Source organism: Leptonychotes weddellii, chromosome 16 (genome assembly GCF_054177405.1).
Source record: "Leptonychotes weddellii isolate Sample4059 chromosome 16, ASM5417740v2, whole genome shotgun sequence".
Classification (NCBI taxonomy): Eukaryota; Metazoa; Chordata; class Mammalia; order Carnivora; family Phocidae; genus Leptonychotes; species Leptonychotes weddellii.
Window position 1 is genome coordinate 46215390 of NC_138384.1, and position 19246 is coordinate 46234635.

The 19246-nt window shown below is 51.3% G+C and overlaps 1 protein-coding gene across 10 annotated transcripts in view; it reads right to left on the bottom strand.

Annotated features, from left to right (window-relative positions):
• The window catches only part of VRK3 (VRK serine/threonine kinase 3), a 24486-nt gene continuing 5240 nt past the window's right edge, over positions 1–19246 (bottom strand). For 3 of the 10 annotated variants that reach the window (XM_031040171.2, XM_031040169.2, XM_031040170.2), the window contains 10 exons: positions 17626–17763; positions 16365–16706; positions 10600–10661; positions 8950–9016; positions 7884–7968; positions 7531–7636; positions 5735–5827; positions 3603–3735; positions 2340–2460; positions 1–1928 (listed from right to left, as the gene is read on the bottom strand). In XM_031040171.2, coding sequence (XP_030896031.2) covers positions 1562–1928; positions 2340–2460; positions 3603–3735; positions 5735–5827; positions 7531–7636; positions 7884–7968; positions 8950–9016; positions 10600–10661; positions 16365–16706; positions 17626–17763 — 1514 coding nt within the window. In that variant the 3' untranslated portion in view covers positions 1–1561. Of the gene's footprint in view, positions 2461–3602; positions 3736–5734; positions 5828–7530; positions 7637–7883; positions 7969–8949; positions 9017–10599; positions 10662–16364; positions 16707–17625; positions 17764–19246 lie in introns of all 10 variants that reach the window. The other 7 variants (XM_081807281.1, XM_031040173.2, XM_081807283.1 and 4 more) reach the window with 6 other exon arrangements.

Below are 19246 nucleotides of genomic sequence, written 5' to 3' on the forward strand. Positions count from 1 at the left end.
TATCAGCGCCAAAGTGAGACATCCTCCTTGCCTCACTGCCCTTCTGGAGGCGACTCACCTGTCACCATTGCCGTGAGACCTGCCCCGGCCATTAAATCTAAAGGAGTGGTGCGTGCCCACACCCTGACAGTCCCCCTGGTGGGTACCCAGGGCTCTGGCCCGACGGTCCCAACCGGTCTGGCCTGTGACATGCTCTGTGTTTCACTTGTTGTCTCTTTACTGTCTGTCACCTCCACTAGGATAGGAGTTCCCAGAGGGTATTTGTCTCAGTTATTCCCGTGACCCCAGGGACTAGACCATGGTGTGGTGCATAATAAGTGCTCAATAAGTATCTGATGAGTGAAGGAAGGCTGCATCTGAGCGCCATCAATCCATCTGTGATAAGCCTCCCACACGGCTACGAGGTGAAAGAGACTTCTCTGGAGTCGAATGGCCTGGCTCTGAGTCTAAGCACCTCTCCTTAGTGGCTGTGTGACCTGGGCTGATTCCCTGAGCTCTCTGTGCCTCAGTCATAAGAGCATTTACCTCAGAATTGTTCTGAGGATGACACAGGAAGCACTGGGCACAGTGCCTGGCACAGACAAGTGTATGATAAACGCTGGCCTCGAATAGGTCATTACGAGCAGGCCAGTGTGATGGGGGCAGATCCCTTCTTCTGAGAACCACAGGCAGGAAACCTGACGCCCTCCCCTGGGGAGTGATTGAGCAGAAATCTGAAGGAGGAGGAGATTCAGGGCATGGTACCATTTGTGCCAACCAAATACACACCCCTGAAGGAGGAGGAGATTCAGGGCATGGTACCATTTGTGCCAACCAAATACACACCCAACAGCAACATCACGGATTTTTCAAGATCCAGATACATCCAAACAAACAAATCCAGGAGCAGTATTTGGAGGCAGTGAACTAGCAACTTAGCTAAAATTAGAAAATACAGCACTAAGTGAAAGAAAGCAAGAAACAGAATGAAATTTAGAGCTCAGTACTATTTATGCAAATTAAATACACTCATCATAGATTGTTCAAGGTCACAGACACGTCTATACAACTCATTGAAAAGCAGGAATCAGAAGCAGTAAACTCAATGCACGTGTAATGATGTGGCTAAAGTTGAAGAACACGGTGCTGAGTGAAAAATGCCAGAAACAAATGACATTTAGAGCAGAATAGTATTTATGCAGGTCAAACACACATAGTGCCACCACCACCACGTGAGTTAAGGATACAGATACACTTAAGCAAATGTATTAGTAGAACATATGTTAAGTATGTTTGAGTGGGTGTCCATGGTTGAGAGAAGATGGTGGGGGGTTATAAAAGGGAAAAATAGAACGAGAGAGAGGCTCAGCATGAACCAGCGGCATGGCACACAGAGAACTGAGAAGCACGAGGGACTCGATGCCGTTCCCTGGAGTTTTCCCTCTTCCCACCAGGCACACTTTCCCTGGATAATCCCATTCTCTCCCAGGGCTTCTGCTGACAACTCCTGAGATAGCAATGAGGTCTGAGTCTCTGTTTAGACTTCATTCCTGCACTTCACACATGGATGGCCAACCATCTCCTAGATGGGCCCTCTGGATGACTCCTGGGCAACTCTCACCCCCGCCCCCGCAGCTGTACCAGATCTTGAATCCCAACCTCCCGCAGGGCTTCCCTCGTCCCAGCTGTCCACGGTCGTTGGTGCTGAAGACCAAAGTGGCCGTGTGCACTTCCCTCCCAGCCCTGCTGCTTGCTGTCCTTGGTGCTGAATGTCTCTTCGGGACCAGCTACTCTTGCGCTGTCCTTGGTCCTGAATGTCTAAACCAGAGCTAGCAGGATCCGGTGGTTTTACAAGCAGAGGGCAGGGACAGGAAGTGTGGACTCGGGTGGCCAGTGTTGCCACATGCTGAAGCAGGGCCCAGGCTTCACTGCTCAGGTTGCCCACTTGTCTGTGAAGGAATGAATGAGTCATGGTGTCCTGTGCACCATGAGTATTTTCTACAGGTCAGGCTCCGTGCTGAGTGCTATGTACCTGACTCCCCTGAATCCTTCCACAGGCCCTGAGGTAGGTGCTAATAAGATCTCATCCCAGAGAGAACACCGAGGCTTGTGGAGGTTATTAGGCTGCCCACCCAACACACTGCAGTGGTGGGGTCAGAGTCTGACCCCAGGAGCGTGACTCCAGAGCCCACACTTGTCTGCTGGAATGGATGCTACAGGACATACCCAAGTACTGCAGAGGCCTTGGCTCTGCTGGATGCCGCCTCCCCCTCCTTTTTGTTCCCTGCGGGGTTCTGAGCTTCTGCCCCACCTTCGGGGATGCTGGGCCAGTGCTGGGTTCTGCTGACCCCCAGACTCACTTCTGTTTCAGCTTCATGATACCCTCGATGTTGGGAAGGCAGTTTGTCCACGGCAGGATCCCGTAGAGCCACTTCAGCAAACAGTAGCCCAGGGTCTGGAGGTCACTGCGGCGGGAAGGCCCTGGGGAGGGAGGGCAAGAGGTGGCAGCTCAGTCCGAATGCTCCATGCACTGACACCTCTGCTCCTTTTCTGACTCAATGCACTCAACCATCCACGCACACAGGCTCGTCTGTTCATTCACTTTTTATTCACCTGCTCTTGTGCTCTCATGAGTCTATCAATTACTCTCGTTCACTCTCTCAGCTGTCCCTACATCCCTGCTTTCACTAGCTTACTCCCTTGTCTACTTGTCTTTCATGCACTCATTCATTCAGTGGGTCCTCAGAGCTCTGTGCACCATGCCCCATTCCACATTCTTAAATCCCAGGCAAGAGTTTGGTTGGCTCCTAACCCTTGACAGTCTAATGGAGACAAAGTATGGTGTGGGATTACCTGAGCTACAGAGGAGGCATGAGGGAGCCCAGAAGGATGGACACTGAATGCAGCCTCAACAGAGGAGGGTAACGGACTGTAGGATTTTTTTTATGCTTCCTAAACGGCATGATTTAGACAACCATTTGTGTAAGCATATAACAAGCACCAAGAGTTGACTGTGCCAGACCTTCTGCTCCTCGATGCTGGAGGCAGAGGCACCACCCCTTTCCTGGGGGAGCTCAGTCTGGTGGGAGGACACGGGTAGACACGTGGATGGCCATGACATCAAGGGATTTGGGAAAGAGGCGCAGCCTCAAGGAATCTTCTCCTTAAAGTACTCTCTTCATACCTACTCTGTACACTTTCCTTGGATAATCTCATTCCTCTCCCAGGGCTTCAGCTGACAACAACTGAGATACTGCTGATATGTGGGTCTCCATCCAGACCTTCTCCTGTGCTCCAGGCATGGACAGCTAGATGCCTCCTTGACAGCCTCTCCTGAATGACTCTTGGGCAACTCTCATGGGTTCCAAGTCTAAACCAGATCTTGAATCTGACCCCGGGACCTGTGGAACCTCCTTGTGTCCAGCTGCTTGCTGTCCTTGGTGCTGAATGGCTGCCCTACAACTCCCTAATGCAGGCTGTCCATGGTTCTGAATCCCTATTCTACCTCGCTTAGCCTGATTCCTGTGTCTGGCTACCTACTGTCTGTGGTTATGAAAACCTAGAGCTGCCCTTGTATGAGAAGCATGTCTCCATGGTCCTGAATCCCTTCTCTGGACTCTTACCACATCCCTTGTGCAGGTCAAGGCTAATGAACTCAAGATCCCCCTCATGTGGGCTCCTGCTGCCTTCCACATAGGCCACGTGTTTGCCGCCGGGGGCATAGCGGAAGGCGAAGCTGTAGCCTGCCAGCGTCACCTGTGTGGACATGGGGAGAAGCCATATAGTTTGGAGGTTAGGAGCTTGGACTCCAGAGTCAGAGAGTTCAATCATGGGTGCTATCTGAAACAACTGAACGCCAAACAGTACAAAAGGGTGTGAAGTGAAAAGAACCAAACCAACCACCTCCAGCCCCCAACCCACCACTCAGAAGTAACCACTAATAATCATTTCTTATGCCGTGTTTCAATTAACTTTCTTTGAATAACTGGTAAACACACATGGATGTAGAGTGGGCTCTAGTTTTCTTCATTAAAGATTTTTATTTATTTATTTGACAGACAGAGACACAGCGAGAGAGGGAACACAAGCAGGGGGAGTGAGAGAGAGAGAAGGTCTCCCACGGATGTGGGGCTCAATCCCAGGACCCTGGAATCATGACCTGAGCCAAAGGCAGACGCTTAATGACTGAGCCACCCAGGGGCCCCTCTAGTTTTCCACAAACGGATGTGAGGCTCAAACTCAAAACCCCAAGATCAAGAGTTGCACACTCTTTTGACTGAGCCAGCCAGGGGCCCCTGAACTTTTTTTTTTTTTTTTAAAGATTTTATTTATTTTGACAGAGAGAGACACAGCAAGAGAGGGAACACAAGCAGGGGGAGTGGGAGAGGGAGAAGCAGGCTTCCCGTGGAGCAGGGAGCCCGATGCGGGGCTCGATCCCAGGACCCTGGGATCATGACCTGAGCCTGAAGGCAGACGCTTAACGACTGAGCCACCCAGGCACCCCAACCCCTGAACTTTAATAGTAGTTCCAGGCATTAACATTTGGAGCCAGACAGATCTGGTTCAGCCATGTCTGAAGCCAATGAGGTTCTGCATTTTCCCACTCAATGGGCCAATAATTTGCAATACCCCCTTAAACATTTTTTTTAAAGCCATGTTAAATTGGGCTTCTGTCATTTGCAACTAATAAAGTAATTAGAATTTACTTTAAAACATTATTTAAGGGGCACCTGGGTGGCTCAGTCAGTTAAGCGTCTGCCTTCGGCTCAGGTCATGATCCCAGAGTCCTGGGATCTAGCCCCACATCAGGCTCCCTGCTCAGTGGGGAGTCTGCTTCTCCTACTCCCTCTGCCCCTCACCTGGCTCGTGCTCTCTCTCTCAAATAAATAAAATCTTTATGTATGTATGTATGTATTTATTTATTTTAAAAGATTTTATTTATTCATTTGAGACACAGAGATACAGACAGAGAGAGAGAGCATGAGCAGGAGGAGAGGCAGGGGGAGAGGGAGAAGCAGGCTCTCCACTGAGCCAGGAGCCCAATGTGGGGCTTGATCCCAGGACCCTGGGACCATGACCTGAGCCGAAGGCTGACGCTTAACCATCTGAGCCACCCAGGCGCCCTCAAATAAATAAAATCTTTAAAAAAAAAAAGTTATTTAATCAGTACTCTACCAGGAGTGTGTATACTTAAGGTTTTCCCACTTGACTATTATAATCAATGCTGTCAGAAACATTTTGTACATGTATCTTTACACAGTCCTGTGAATATATGGATAGGACACATTCCTAAAAGAGGAACTGGTAGATGAAAAAAAATATGCATTTAAAATTTTGACTGCTATATCCAAATGACCTTCCAGAAAGGTTGGCCAGTTCACACTTCCAACAGCATATAAAAAATTTCTGTTTCCTTACATCCTTATCAGCAATAGATACCATTCTTTTTTGTCCACCCCTAAAATAGGAAGTTTTAATTTTTCGTTTCTATGATTACTGACATTATTCAGGGAGGCTGAGCATCTTTTCACATATTTAACCTGTGGATTTCTTTTTCTATGAACTGCTTTTCCTAACCTTTGTCCATTTTTCTACTAAGTTGTTTATCTCTTCTTATTTATTCCAAGGAGCCTTTTACATATGATGGATAGCAATCCTTTGTCTGCGGTAAGCATTGTGAGATACATGGAGGTTTTGAGGCAGATGAGATCCTGGGCCCAGAGAGTCCCTAGGGTGGAGGGGACTTGGCTATTACCTGGCTTAGGTCCTTTGGATTCACAAAGATGTTCTCAGCTGTCACATTTCCATGGACGTACTCATTCTCATGGAGGAACTCCAGGGCATCCAGCTGGGGGAAGAAAGCAAGCATTTCCATGATGACAAACAGAAAGAGGCTCTGAGGCAAAGCCCAGTGAAGGAACCTCCAAGTTAGGCCTGGGGTCAGGAGGTACTACTTGTGATTGGAGGGGAGAAGGGTGTTTAAACCTTACTAATTCTGAGTGAAGCATTAGGAAGTCCACTCTTGATGACATAGCTAAGCATGTCTTCTAATTAGACTTCTGAAAAATCAGCATTAAAGGTAATACTGGTTTTCCATCTATCTCTTTTACCTATTTCTCACTTGACTGCAAACTCAGGAGGGGAAGATGTCGGTTACTTATTGCCACACTGTACCCCCCAAACCCAAAAAGCAAAACCCAACACCCACATATACTAAAGACCTCATTTCTCCCAAAGAGCAGAAATAATGTTTAGTTAAGCAATTTGTATTTCTTAGCCCTAGCTCTGACTTCTCCACTGAGCTCCAGACTCATACACTGAACTGCCTGGGTTTAGTTATATCCTGAATATATCCCCAGGCCCACCTTGACCCCAAGGCTTACCTATCCACTAGGTTCTACTTGTTCTATAAACTCTCTGTCCCCACAGCCCATCTCCTCAGGACCGTCCTCTCATGCCGACCTCACCTGGCCTCCTTATCACACCCTCCAGTCCATCTACATGTGCCCCTAGGGTCTTTCTGTACCCAGAGCTGACCCTGCCTTTCCTCTGCTCCCAGTCCTCCCGTGGCTCCCCAGTGCCCTCAGGACAGAGTCCTTAGCTTGGTGTTCTGCGTGATTGGTCACTATTGACCGTTCCATGCCAACCCTACCTTACCCTTTCTCCCCACACATGTCAGCACAGAGACCTTCAGGACACACCTAACAGGTCACTTTCTGGCCACTCCCAGGTCTCCAGCTATTTAAATTGGGTCCTCATATCCTCCGTTATAGCAGAGTGATATTTCTATTCAGAGAACTTTCACAGCTTGTGAAATTGTTTAATATCATCCTCTCCCACTAGACATAAAAACCATGACTCCCGGCCCCTGGGACAGTGTCTGACACCCAGCAGCGACCTGATAAATATTTAATGAAAGGATGGATGGGGGCGCCTGGGTGGCTCAGTCGTTAAGCGTCTGCCTTTGGCTCAGGTCATGATCCCAGAGTCCTGGGATCGAGCCCCGCAGTGAGCCCTGCATCAGGCTCTCCGCTCAGCGGGAGGCCTGCTTTTCTCTCTCCCACTCCCCCTGCTTGTGTTCCCTCTCTCGCTGTGTCTCTGTCAAATAAATAAATAAAAAATCTTAAAAAAAAAAAAAAGGATGGATGGACAAGGGAATAAATCAATGAACAAATGCCTTATGCTCCCCTCTCCTATACACACCTTTACCTAAGCCGTATCCTTGGCCTGGGATATGCTCCCCGTGTATCTCAACTCCCACTCCACCCAGCACCTTGCTATTTCCCACTCATCGCTTAGAAACAACCTCTACCAGGAAGCCCAATGGAGCCCCTCATTTTGAGGCAGAGGCCCCTTCCTCCAAGTCCCACATGAGAATGTTTCTCTCTCAGGCTCTAATGGCCTACTGTGCACCTGTTCCAGTCAAGTGCTAGCCCCCAGTGTCCAGGAGAGGGAGGCACGGGCTGAATGTGTCAATGAACAAGCCGACTGATAATCTAGGACCCAGTGCACCATCCCCTGGACGGGAGCCGGCAGCTTCTAGGTACATACCAGCCGGCAGGCCATCTGGAACACAGACTTTACCGACATTACATGCTTTGGGTTGTCATCCAGGGCCGACTGAAGGCTCCTCCCCAGCATGGGAAACACCAAGAACCTGGAAGATAGGAGCATCCCAGGAGGTGGGAGAGATGACCACAGGAAGGGGCAGAATACAGGCCACCGAGGCTGGACTCTGGCTGGGTGGCTCTAAGGTCCCAGTCACGGGCAAGACCAAGGGTTCCTGATTGTGAGGGGATCAGCCTGGCTCAAAGCTGGGGAGAAGGAAGCCACAGCGTCCCCGGAACATGACACAGAGAGAAAAAATGGGACCAGCGAGGTGGCTGGCAAGTGAAGCGACTCACCTGTACTTGTCCTGGTGAATACCAAAACCGACACAGGTGGGGACGGCCAGTAGGGGGACTGCGTTCAGCTTCTTCCACTTGTTCACTGCGGGAGGCAGGGGAGCGAGAGATCAGAGCACCCTGGTCCCGGGGCCCACGGCCCGTTCTCAGGGCAGAATCAGAGAGTGCCTGAGCCCAGGCCAGACTGTCAGGCTCCTGGTCAGAGATGCCACCTCTGTGGGTGGGTGACAGCGGGGTGGTGACAGGGGGCGCATCACTGACCTCTGACTGTAACCTACATCTGCAAGGGACAGGGGGTGAGCCCGGCCGAAAGCATATACAAATCTGGCATGCAAGGGACAAGGACAACAGAGTGACCTCTGAATTCACGTGTATCATTAGTAAGGTCAGGAAATGTCTCAACGGGTCATGGCATCAATCAGAGGTCTGCCCGTCTCCCAGGATCTCAGTTGGATGGTAGAGAGCCAGTGGTGTGCTGATAAAAGTTTAATGACTGGCTGTCCAGGGAAAAACAGCGCTGACTGCTCGTGTTTGCCGATTTTTGTGGTGTGAACACTTCCCACCATGGCCCATTTCAGGCCATGGATCTGAGATCACAGATTGTGGAGCTGGGAGAGACACCAGCACGCCATCATATGGTATTTTCGCCAAGCAGATACAATGGATGTGAGCAATGGATGAGGTCTGTGTTCCAGATGGCCTGCTGGCTGCTACGTACCTGGACAAACAATTAGGAAGTGAAGAGTTTTGAGGATCTGAATATTTATTATTGATCTTAACATAATGTATTTGATTGTAAGTTGATGTAGTTAATTTTAAATAATGAGTCTGTTTAGCGACTGCCTTGTGGTCCTGAAAATCGAACGCTTGGCTCTCCAGAGCTGGTACAGTCGGCCTCAGCCCGTGCTGTCTGTCTTCTGAGGCCTAAGGCCTGACGGGTGACGGGGCACATCTGGGCCTGAAATGTCATCCCCACCTTTCCCACCCCTTTAGGGGGAAGCTAGCTGTTCTGACCAAGCTAGTAGCCCCAACTCTCTCCCCCTTTTCCCATTTCCCTGCAGAATACCTTGCAAAGGCTTGGCGGCCCGCTGGAAGAAGTTCTGCTCGTTGAACAAGCGCCCATCCTTGGCATCCTAGTTGGGAATGGCAGGGGGAGAAGGCTGTCACAGCGGAAGTTCTTAGACAAGGTCGTCACTAGCCACGCATCATCCCAGGTTAATGCCAGTAACCGCCACCATGACCCCCACATCAGAACCAAATTCCCTAGGGTGCTGCATGTGAACATATGATCTCCCACTGCCCAGATTCCTCTTCTTTTATGCTAGGATCCGCAAGTTTTCCTAGGCATGTGGCCTTCAGCTAGAAACTACATTTCCCAGCCTCCCTTGCAGTGAAGAATGACCCTATGACCAACTTCTGCTCTATAGAGATGTAAGCAGATGAGATGTGGGCGGCTTTCGGATTATGCCCTCAAAGGGCTGGGCATGCTCTCCCTTTCCTCTTCTGTTCCAGTTGGCTGGAATGCAGAGGAGATGGCAGGAGCTGGGGCAGCCACCTCAGCCCATGAAATGGAGGTTATACACAAGTGGTACAGCTGGCTTCTTAAGAGGACAGGGTTAAAGAGAGCTAGGTTCAAATCTCAGCTCTGCCATTCACTCCTTCTTTGTACAAAGCACCTATTATGTGCTGAGTATTCTACTGGCATTGGAGATACAGCAGTGAACAAAGCAACTTGCATGCTGCGTGTCCCTGGGCACGTGATCAAGTCCCCATTTCCTCATATGTTAAATGGGGGGAGCTAAAAGTAACTACCTCCCAGGCTTGCTTGTGAGACTCAGCCCAGGGCTGGGCACAGAACAGGCTCTCTCTCTTTTAATTTTTTAAAAATTTCATTATTCTTATGATTATTTTTTCAGAACAGGCTCTCAACAAGCAGGTGCCATTACTCATCTGCGAGCCTGGCTCCAGAGCCCACTCACGCAGCCCCCGTCTAGGGCCATGGCGGTGGGGCACCAAGACTGGCTGCCCCAGTGTTTTGGGGGGGGGGTGGTGAGAAAATCTGAATAAATGAAGGGAAGAAAATAAAAGTCACCCGTAAGTCCAGCTCTCAGGGATGATGAGGCTACTAACCAGGACGATACACTCTTATTAGACTCTTTCTCTATGATGAGGGATGCGACTCGCCCGCCTGGCTGCTCTCTTTCTTGGTTGGTTGGTTTTCCCTTTGGGCCCCCCTCGAGTGCATGTTTCTTGTGTGCTAAGGTTGTGCATGATTTCACAGACTCCTCAAGTGCGGGGACCCCATCTGATTGCTTGTCTGATGGGCCCCATCACCCAGCACAGTGATATATAGTAGATGATCAAGAAATACACACTATGAGACAGATAGGCAAGTTGGGGCACACAATGTGGATATTGGGGCTCCCTCGCCCAGATGAGGAAACTCGGCCCCAGGAGGGGAGAAGGCACTTGCCCAGACTGCACAGCCTGACAGCACCAGAACCAGGGCGCAGGGTGGACCTCGTGGCAGCTTCCGAGGCCCTCAGTGATAAAGAACCTGAGGCTGGAGGGAGATGTGCCGGGCCCAAGATCCCACTGCCCCCCCGCAGGCCAAGGCAGGGCTCTGCAGCCTGTGCCAGCCCTCAGAGAGGCCCGGAGGTTGAAGGTGCCCAAGCCGCAGGCCCTCCCCCTTGGCACCGCCCCGGGGGATACTCACGAGTTTAAGCGAGAATGTCTGTTTCTGACTTGACTTGCAGGCGAAGGTGGAGATAGCCTCAGCTGTGGGTGGACAAAACAAGCCAAGTTATTATCTACAGGGAAGACAAGAGTCATGGTCCTCAAACTTCCTGGTAACGAGTGGCACTTTTGTTTCTCTGGTTCCCTCGGGGTCAAGTGTATTCTTGGCTTTCAAGACCCCTTCCTTCCTATTTTCTTTTTCTTTTTTTTTAAAGATTTTATTTATTTATTTGACAGAGATAGAGGGAGAGCACAAGTAGGCAGAGCGGCAGGCAGAGGGAGAAGCAGGCTCCCTGCTGAGCAGGGAGCCCGATGCGGGGCTCGATCCCAGGACCCCAGGATCATGACCTGAGCTGAAGGCAGCCGCTTAACCGACTGAGCCACCCGGGCGCCCCCCTTCCTATTTTCAAACAGGTTCTTGTTTTTTTTCTTTGTTGATATTCAGCTACATAAAAAAGGTTATTGACGAGAAGGCCCGACTGCTCTCCTTGGAAAGACTTGCTTACAAGGGTGGCCCTTGGCTGGTGTCTGGGACCCTGGGTCTGAGGAGGGATCCAGCATTCTCTAACGATAAGAGGGGCCCCCTGTGCCCAAACTATCATGCTGAACAGCTGCTTTCCTTCTGGGAGTCTAGAATTTTGGTACGTTCCAGGCAGGGTGCGCCTATGTGACCAGCTCTCAGTAAAAACCCTGGGTGCTGAGTCTCTCAGGAGTATCTCTGGTAGACATACTACACGAGCTGTCACACCTCCTTGTGCAGCCTGTGTGACTCCACGGGGAGAGGACTCCTGGAAGCTGGTGCTGGTCTCCCCCAGACTTCATGTGTCTTTCCCCCCGTTGCCTGAGCTGTGTCCTTTTGCTGCAATGAATCGTGGCATGAGAACAGCTACGTGCTGAGGCTTGTGGATGGGTCCTCTCTGTGAATAACTGAGCCTGGGGGTGGTCCTGGGGGCCCCCAACACACCAGCTTTTTGCATTTGTCTACACATATGGGGAAGTACAGATGCAGATCCCCTGCGAGGAAGGACTTGTTGCCCCAGCCCCGCCCACCCGGGGAGCACCATCACAAGTAGCCTTCAGTCCCTCAGCGGTCCACTCAGCTGCAATCCCGGGGTGGCCCATATCCAACAGGTTTTCAAGGGGGATATAAAGGCCCAGCTGTGTTGGCCAGACACAGAACCATGCTGAAGGACCACTCCCGCTCCAGAGTCCCCGTGGGGCCGGCTGAGGCTATAGGGCTGGGCTGCACCCACCATCCACCTCCTTCTTTCCCTTTGCCTCATAAACACTCTGCACGTTCGTCCCATTCTGTTCAGTTACCAACCCCATGCTAAGTGTGGGCTTTACACAGATGGTTTCCCTTTAAGGTCTACTACGATGTTATTATTACTGCGCTCGCTGTCGTCAACGCCACCTGCTGGAGTAGATGAGAGAGGCGGGTCAGAGAAGCCAAGGGACACACTGGGCCACCAACTCTCTGTGTGACTTCGCACGAGGTGCTAGACCTCTCTGGGCCTCTACTGCCACGTCTGTGAAATAGGAGTGATGAAGCCTGCCCCCGGGGTTGGACGCAAGGGTGCAGACGGGCCAGCAGGAACGATCACGGTAGGGGCTGAGTGCGCATCATAGCTAGCTTCCTCCTTCAAACGCACCACTCGATGAACCCACCAGCCCCAGAGCCGAGCACCAAGCCTGGCTCACAGGGAGTGCTCAATGTGTGGCAGCTCTCAAAATATCGTAAGTAGCACAAGGGCCCACCGCCACTGAGTGGCAGAGCCGGCTCCGCCTCGCTCATCCAGAGCCCATGAGCTGAAACACTATAGTCCATCCCCGCGGCTCTGAGTCCTCACTCCTTTCTCTCGTCTTTCCTACTCCTTAATCATCCAGGTTGGTGTTGTCTAGGATGCTGAGCTGACGGACAGGGAGGTGACAGTTACCCATCCTCGCTCTCAAGAAGCACTGGTTGGAGCAGGGTCGGAGCCCAGGGTTTACAAATTCAGGGCCAAGGGTGACCTGAGTCCAGTCTATAAGAGGGAAATGTGTCAAGGGCTCAGATCTCAGGGTACAGAGGGGTGCTTTCCAGCTACGAGAAGCGGGCTTGGGGAGATCGTCAGCAGGTGTCTGGAGCTCACTGTGGCACCTCTCACGAATACTAACCCTGCTCAGAGTTCCCGCACGGGCGGGTGACAGGTACACGCCTGACGCTCAGAAGCAAGCAGGAAGAGCTGGTAACTTAAATACGATCCCCTGCACTACTCTGCAGATCATGAAGGGCTTTTCTCTTCCGCTCCTCTAACTGGCCCTCCTGCCAATAGCCCGGGGTGCTAGCTGGGCCATTCCCATTATAGAGGGGAGCCAACAGAGGCCCAGGAGGGGCAGTGCGCTTGGCCAATGGCTCCTGCAGGGCCTGGCTTTCAACCCAGAGCTCCAGACTCTGTGACCTAGGGAGACCCCTGTCTCATGCACATCTGATACATGGAAAGTCCCTACGTGCTCCCAATGCTGACAAGGGCGTAGCAGGCGAGCAGGTGGAAGCCCCCAACTGCCAGAAGATGAGCGATGTTGAACCTGGAGCGAGAAAGCTGCTCTGGGATCCATCATGACCAGAACAATGACAGGAAGCATTTGTACTGTGCTTGCTGCTTTCCTGTGCATTGGTCCACCCATGTAGCTTTCCCAACAACGACCCTGCGAGGTCAGTACTATTTTTTTTTTTTAAGATTTTATTTATTTATTCATGAGAGACAGAGAGAGAGAGAGAGAAGCAGAAGGAGAAGCAGGCTCCCAAGGAGCAGGGAGCCTGATGCGGGGCTCGATCCCAGAACCCTGGGATCATGACCTGAACCGAAGGCAGACGCTTAACCGACTGAGCCACCCAGGCGCCCATGAGGTCAGTACTATTATCATCCCATTCTGCAGGTGAGGAAACTGAGGCATAAGGTCATGACATCACTTGAAACTGAACGAGGTCAGACAACTAGCTGCCAGCAGAGGCAGGGGACAGCTCACAAGGTCCGGCTACACTCTCCCACCTCCCTGCGAGGGGAGGGCTTGCTGGAGACTCTGGGCACCCCACACCCCCTCTCACTGCCAGCAACGCTAGGGTCTTGATGCTTCCTGTTCCTGTTCCTGGGTTTCTAGCCTCTGAGTCTTTGCCTATGCCCCGCCTTAGTCTAGCATGCCCATCTCTGCCCTAACTTCTTTGTCCCAGTTTGGAAGGTGCTTAATAAAACTGTAGCGCTGGGGAGCCTGGATGGCTCAGTTGGTGGAGTGTCTGATTCTTGGTTTCGGCTCAGGTCGTGATCTCACGGTCGGGGAGTCAAGCCCTGCTCTGGGCTCCACGCTCAGCGGGGATCTGCTTGACATTCCCTCTCTCCCTCTCCCGCTGCTCCTCCCCCACTCGTGTGCACTCTCTCTCAAATAAATAAATCTTTAAAAAAATAAAATAAAATCACAGTGCTTCCACCTGACGGTTAGCAAATGATGGAGTCTCCCCATAGCTGGAGGCATGTTTGGGATGGCCTGACTCAGTGGGTTTCAGTCACTCTCAGTGGGCATCCGACAGTGCCTGGAGATAGTTTCGGTTGTCACAATAGGGGGAGGGGAGGGGTGTTACTGGTGTCCAGTGGTTTTTCTAGTGGTGTCTAGCGGTTCTCCCAAACTGTTCTGGGGAGATAGGGAGGATGACATCATAACTCAGGAGCTGACAAGGAAAAGAGTGCCAACTCACAGGGCTGCATGAGTAAGGGAGTAAGATGAGCTGATTGGTGGGATGAACTGAGGACGGGGCACAGAGTGGGTCAACAGTGTCAGCGGCTGTGAAAAAAAAAAATCCCAATTCTGGCTGCTGTTGTTGTTTAACTGTTACTGTTTTTTGTGTTGTTTTTTTTTTAAAGATTTTATTTATTTGACAGAGAGAGAGATAGCGAGAGCAGGAACACAAGCAGGGGGAGTGGGAGAGGGAGAAGCAGGCCTCCCGCAGAGCAGGGAGCCCGATGTGGGACTTGATCCCGGGACCCCAGGATCGTGACCTGAGCCGAAGGCAGACGCCCAGCGACTGAGCCACCCAGGCGCCCTAACTGTTACTGGTTTTAACTACAGGACATAAAACTGCACCACTTCTTGACTGGTGCAAGCTGGCAGAGGAGAAAGGCGATGTGCCCGGGGGTGACTCGGCCCTGGGACACATGCAAACGCGCTCCGCAGCCCTTACGAGCCCTGCTCCCCACCCCAACAGTGGCCCATGCCCATCTGGCACTTCCAAATCAAAGATTTCTGAGCAAAATCCAGATTTCTGGCCTTTCCTGCAAACTCGGAAGATCTCGGAGCCAGGTCTCCGGCTGGTTATTGACATCTCCGGGACTCGTGTCCCTCCTCTAGGCCACGGGGACAGTGACAGTGCTGGTGTCCACCGTGAGTTAGGAAGTACGAAGACAACACTCACGGCAGCAGCACTAGTCTTCACGGCCCAAAGCGGGAACAATCCACACGTCCGCCAACCAACCGGTAAATGGGGAAACCGAACACGATACAACATACACCGAGTATTGTTCAGCCACAAGGTGGAATGAAGTTCCGACAGACGCTATGATGCGGATGGGCCTTGAAAACATCATGCTGGGGGAAAGAAGACAGATGCAAGATCTGAAACGTCCACAACAGAGAAACCCAGAGAGATAGAGAACAGTTAGCGGATGCCCGAGGCTGGGACGAGAGGGACGGGGAGCGAGTGCTTCGGTACAGGGCTTCCTTTCGGGGTGATGGGAATGTTCTGGAACGAGATACGAGTGATGGCTGCACAGCACCATGAATGGACTGTATCCCACTGAACTGCAGACTTTAAAATCGTCAATTTCATGTTATGTGGCTTTTATCTCAATTAAAAAAACGACAAAACCTCCCACAAAGCACTTAGAGCACAGTGTGGCCTTGAATAAGCACTTGATAAACATTGGGTTGGTTAATACTAATACTTCCAGCACAGCTCTTTTTTCTTCATTGTAACAAGGTGTCTGACTCATTTTTTAATGTCTGAGGACACCAGCCTCTAAACCAGGTCCTGCCTCTTCCTCTCCGGCCCCACATCTGGGCAGGCTGATAAGCAAGCCTGGGGGGTGGGGGTGGGGCTCCCTCCTTGGCTGCTGGTGGGAGATGCAAATCATGGGAGGCCCTGGCCCCAGAGCAGGAACCCTCACTCTGGCCCCACCCCTTAAACAAATAAAAACCCAAACCAGGCGCCTTTCCTTCCTCTCCTCAGGGGGGTGAAGAACTGCTTTCCCCCAGAAACCTCAATTATGCAAGCAATTAGTCACGCATATCCTCCATCACCACTCTCAACATTCAAACCAAATTTTAGGGGGAGGGGGTTCCACGCCGCCTCTGCAGGACAGACAGAACACTCATCATCATCCTTTTCATTCAGCCACCCTGGGCCTGCACTCCCCCACGACGAAGGTGGAGGTGGGGAGTGCCTCTTTACACAGGGCACAGGCTTTCCAGTTGGCCACAGTCCCCACCATTCCCAATTGTTCGTTCTCGGACTCCTGCACACATTTACCCTACCTGCCCAGCCCCTGTGGGTGGGTAGCTCTGCAGTCCCAAGTCTACAAGAAAGCTGTCCAGAGGCAGGTCTGCAGCTGGGAGATGGCGTCCATTTCCATTCTCAAAAAGGTGTTCCCCTCCCCTTGCCCTGGCTCAAAGACACCCCGGCCGAGCCCAGTGCCTGCCAGCCTGCGGACAGCGTACCTTTATAGAGAATGCCCTGGTCGTCCCTGGTCTGGAGGGGTCCCAGCTTCCAGTGCCGCCCACTCTTGTCTGTCACCACCGTCCCTGTGGGCAGAGCCTCAAGTGAGGTAGTCACCCGGCTCCGCTTCAGTGTCTGCGGGCTTTGCTTGGTCGCCTGTGGGCTTCGCTTGGTCGCCTGCGGGCTTCGCTTGGTCGCCTGTGGGCTTCGCTTGGTTGCCTGTGGGCTTCTCTTGGTCGCCTGCGGGCTTTGCTTGGTTGCCTGTGGGCTTCGCTTGGTCGCCTGCGGGCTTCGCTTGGTCGCCTGTGGGCTGCTTTTGGGGGTTGGGGGTCTGCTCCAGGACCCTGCAGGAGGATGGTCAGAATAAAGAAAAAGCAGCATCCAGGAGAGAAAAGTTGGATGGGTAATAGGACAATGCTTGTCATACAGTTCATTTATTCATTTGCTCATTCAACACATGCTTCCTGGGACCTTTCATGAGTCAGGTCCTTGTGTGATAAAGCTGGAGATCCAGACATGACTCAGACCTGGGCCCTTCCCTTGGGAGCCCCTAATTTGGTCGGGGAGTCTGACCTGGACACAGCTGGTCAGAACTGAGTCTGAAACAGGGCAGTAAAGAGGAATATGAGAGACTGATAATGCCTTGAGAAGTCAAGAGAGGCTTCTGGGAGGAGGGGACATTTGAGTTGGATCTTGTTGGATGAGCAGAAGTTTACCAAGGGGAAAAAATTCCAGACATTCAACCAAAGACATCCTGAAACAGGACCTGGCCTTGTGCTGAGTATAAAGAAGGTTCAGAAATTTGTTAGACAGAGACCCTGCCCTTGAGGGGCTCCCAGGCTGGCAAGAGAATGGGATGGCATGGTGAGGAGAGAGGTGTGGACACAAGAAAGGATATTATCTACTCCATTCCTCCCCCCACCATCCACCCAAGGCACAGAACAGCAACAGGCAGAGGGGTCTGGAGCATAACAAGGGATGGAGGGGAGGCACCAAGGGCTGTGACTTTAGATCCAAGGGCCCCCTACAAAGGAGATGGGCACCTGGTCCTCAAGACTCCCATGCTTGCTGGCTGGCACCAGGCCTACGCAGATGAGTCTACCTGGTCTCCGCCCACGCAGGACTTTCAGTCCATCAAGTGAGGCAGAAAGGATGAGGGTTCAGGCAGGGTAGGGGATCCCTGAGCAGGGGAACAAAGCCCCAAACTGTCCAACAACCCACCTTTTCCCCATTGAGTCAGGCCAGATTGACCCCAACTCTCACCTTTGGATCTCACAGTACCTTTAGACCCAGAACTGTCACCAACCAAGCAGCAGGATGATGAGGGGGAGGTGACAGAGCTGGACCATTTCACTTTCTTGGAAGGGATTTCAGGACTGGCACTGCTCTGTCTCCTTGAGCCTAGAGGAAGGGAGATCGGATGCAGACTGGGATTACAAAGGCCTTTTCCAGGAACCTCTAAACCAAGAACCCTGAGGGCACATTTGACCACTCTCTTCCCTCTGACCCTAGAGTCAAGCCTTGCTTCTCCTGTCACCTAAATATCTAAGCAAACTGTCCCTTCACTTTAGTTATGTTTTTTTCCTCCTTGGGTCTTGGTGTCTCTTGTGTGTCTTTTATCGCTTTGTCATTCTGCTCTCTACTAGGCAATTTCTTCGAACCTATCTTCCACTTCACTAATTCTCCCTTCAGCTGTGTCTGGTTGGCAGTTAAACCATCCATTGAGTTTCTGGTTGCCACAATGATGTTTGTTTTTATCATTGGAGGTTTGATTTGGTTCTTTTTCAAATTGATTTGGTTGCTTTTCAATTCTAACTTCTGTTTCTTCACTGTATTTTGAATTTCTTCTTTTATTTCTTTAAACATGTTAAATGTGTTTTGGACATATTCTCATCTGTTAATTCTGAGGTCTCTGGTCATTGTGGGTGTGATTCTATAGTTTGTTGTTTGTCCTGACACTGGCCTTTTCCTGGTGTCTTTTTTTTTTTTAAGATTTTATTTATTCATTTGAGAGAGACAGTGAGCAAGCAAGAGAGCACAAGTGGCAGAGGGAGAGGGAGGGGCAGACTCCCTGCTGAGCAGAGAGCCTGATGTGGGGCTCAATCGCAGGACCCTGGGATCATGACCTGAACTGAAGGCAGACGCCCAACCGACTGAGCCATCCAGGTGTCCTTCCTGGTGCCTTTTGATTGACTGGGAGCTCCTGGTCCTAAGAGAATTCTCTAAGGCAGAGGCAGAGGGAGAGAATCTCAAGCAGACTCTTTGCTGAGCATGGAGCCTGACTCGGGACTCCATCTCATGACCCTGAGATCATGACCTGAGCTGAAATCAAGAGTCAGATGCTTAACTGACTGAGCCACCCAGGCACCCCCTAAGGCCTGTCTTTAAAGGGTATTCCCCAAGAGAAGGTTTGCCTCTGTTGGAGAGGGGCACCCATACCTCATTGCTTTTACACTAACTTTCTCGCTTGGGTTTTTCTGGGGGCTACACATATCAGTACAAATTCTGGCCCCAAACTGGTGAGGATGTGAGTTCTTGGTTAGGAATTCTCAGAAAGGACATTCTTCCATCTTTCACTCACAACCAAGGCTGAGGCAGACAAATGTCTTCACCAACTTTCTCTGTGGAACTTTTGTTGTTGTTGTTGTTGCAGTTTAGCCACTGAGGAGTCCCGGATTTTAAGTTTTCCAATCTCACCTCTTGCACTGTTCAGGCCATAAGTTTTGTCTCTTATACTCCATTAAAACCCAGGCTCGAAACCACCAGTGCCTGGCAAACAGTCCAGGACCACCACCATCCATGGCACACACTCAGCCCTGTGGGTCTGTGTTTTCTTACTGTTTCTCGTTTCTGCGGAATTCACTCACTGAGTGATAGGACCCAC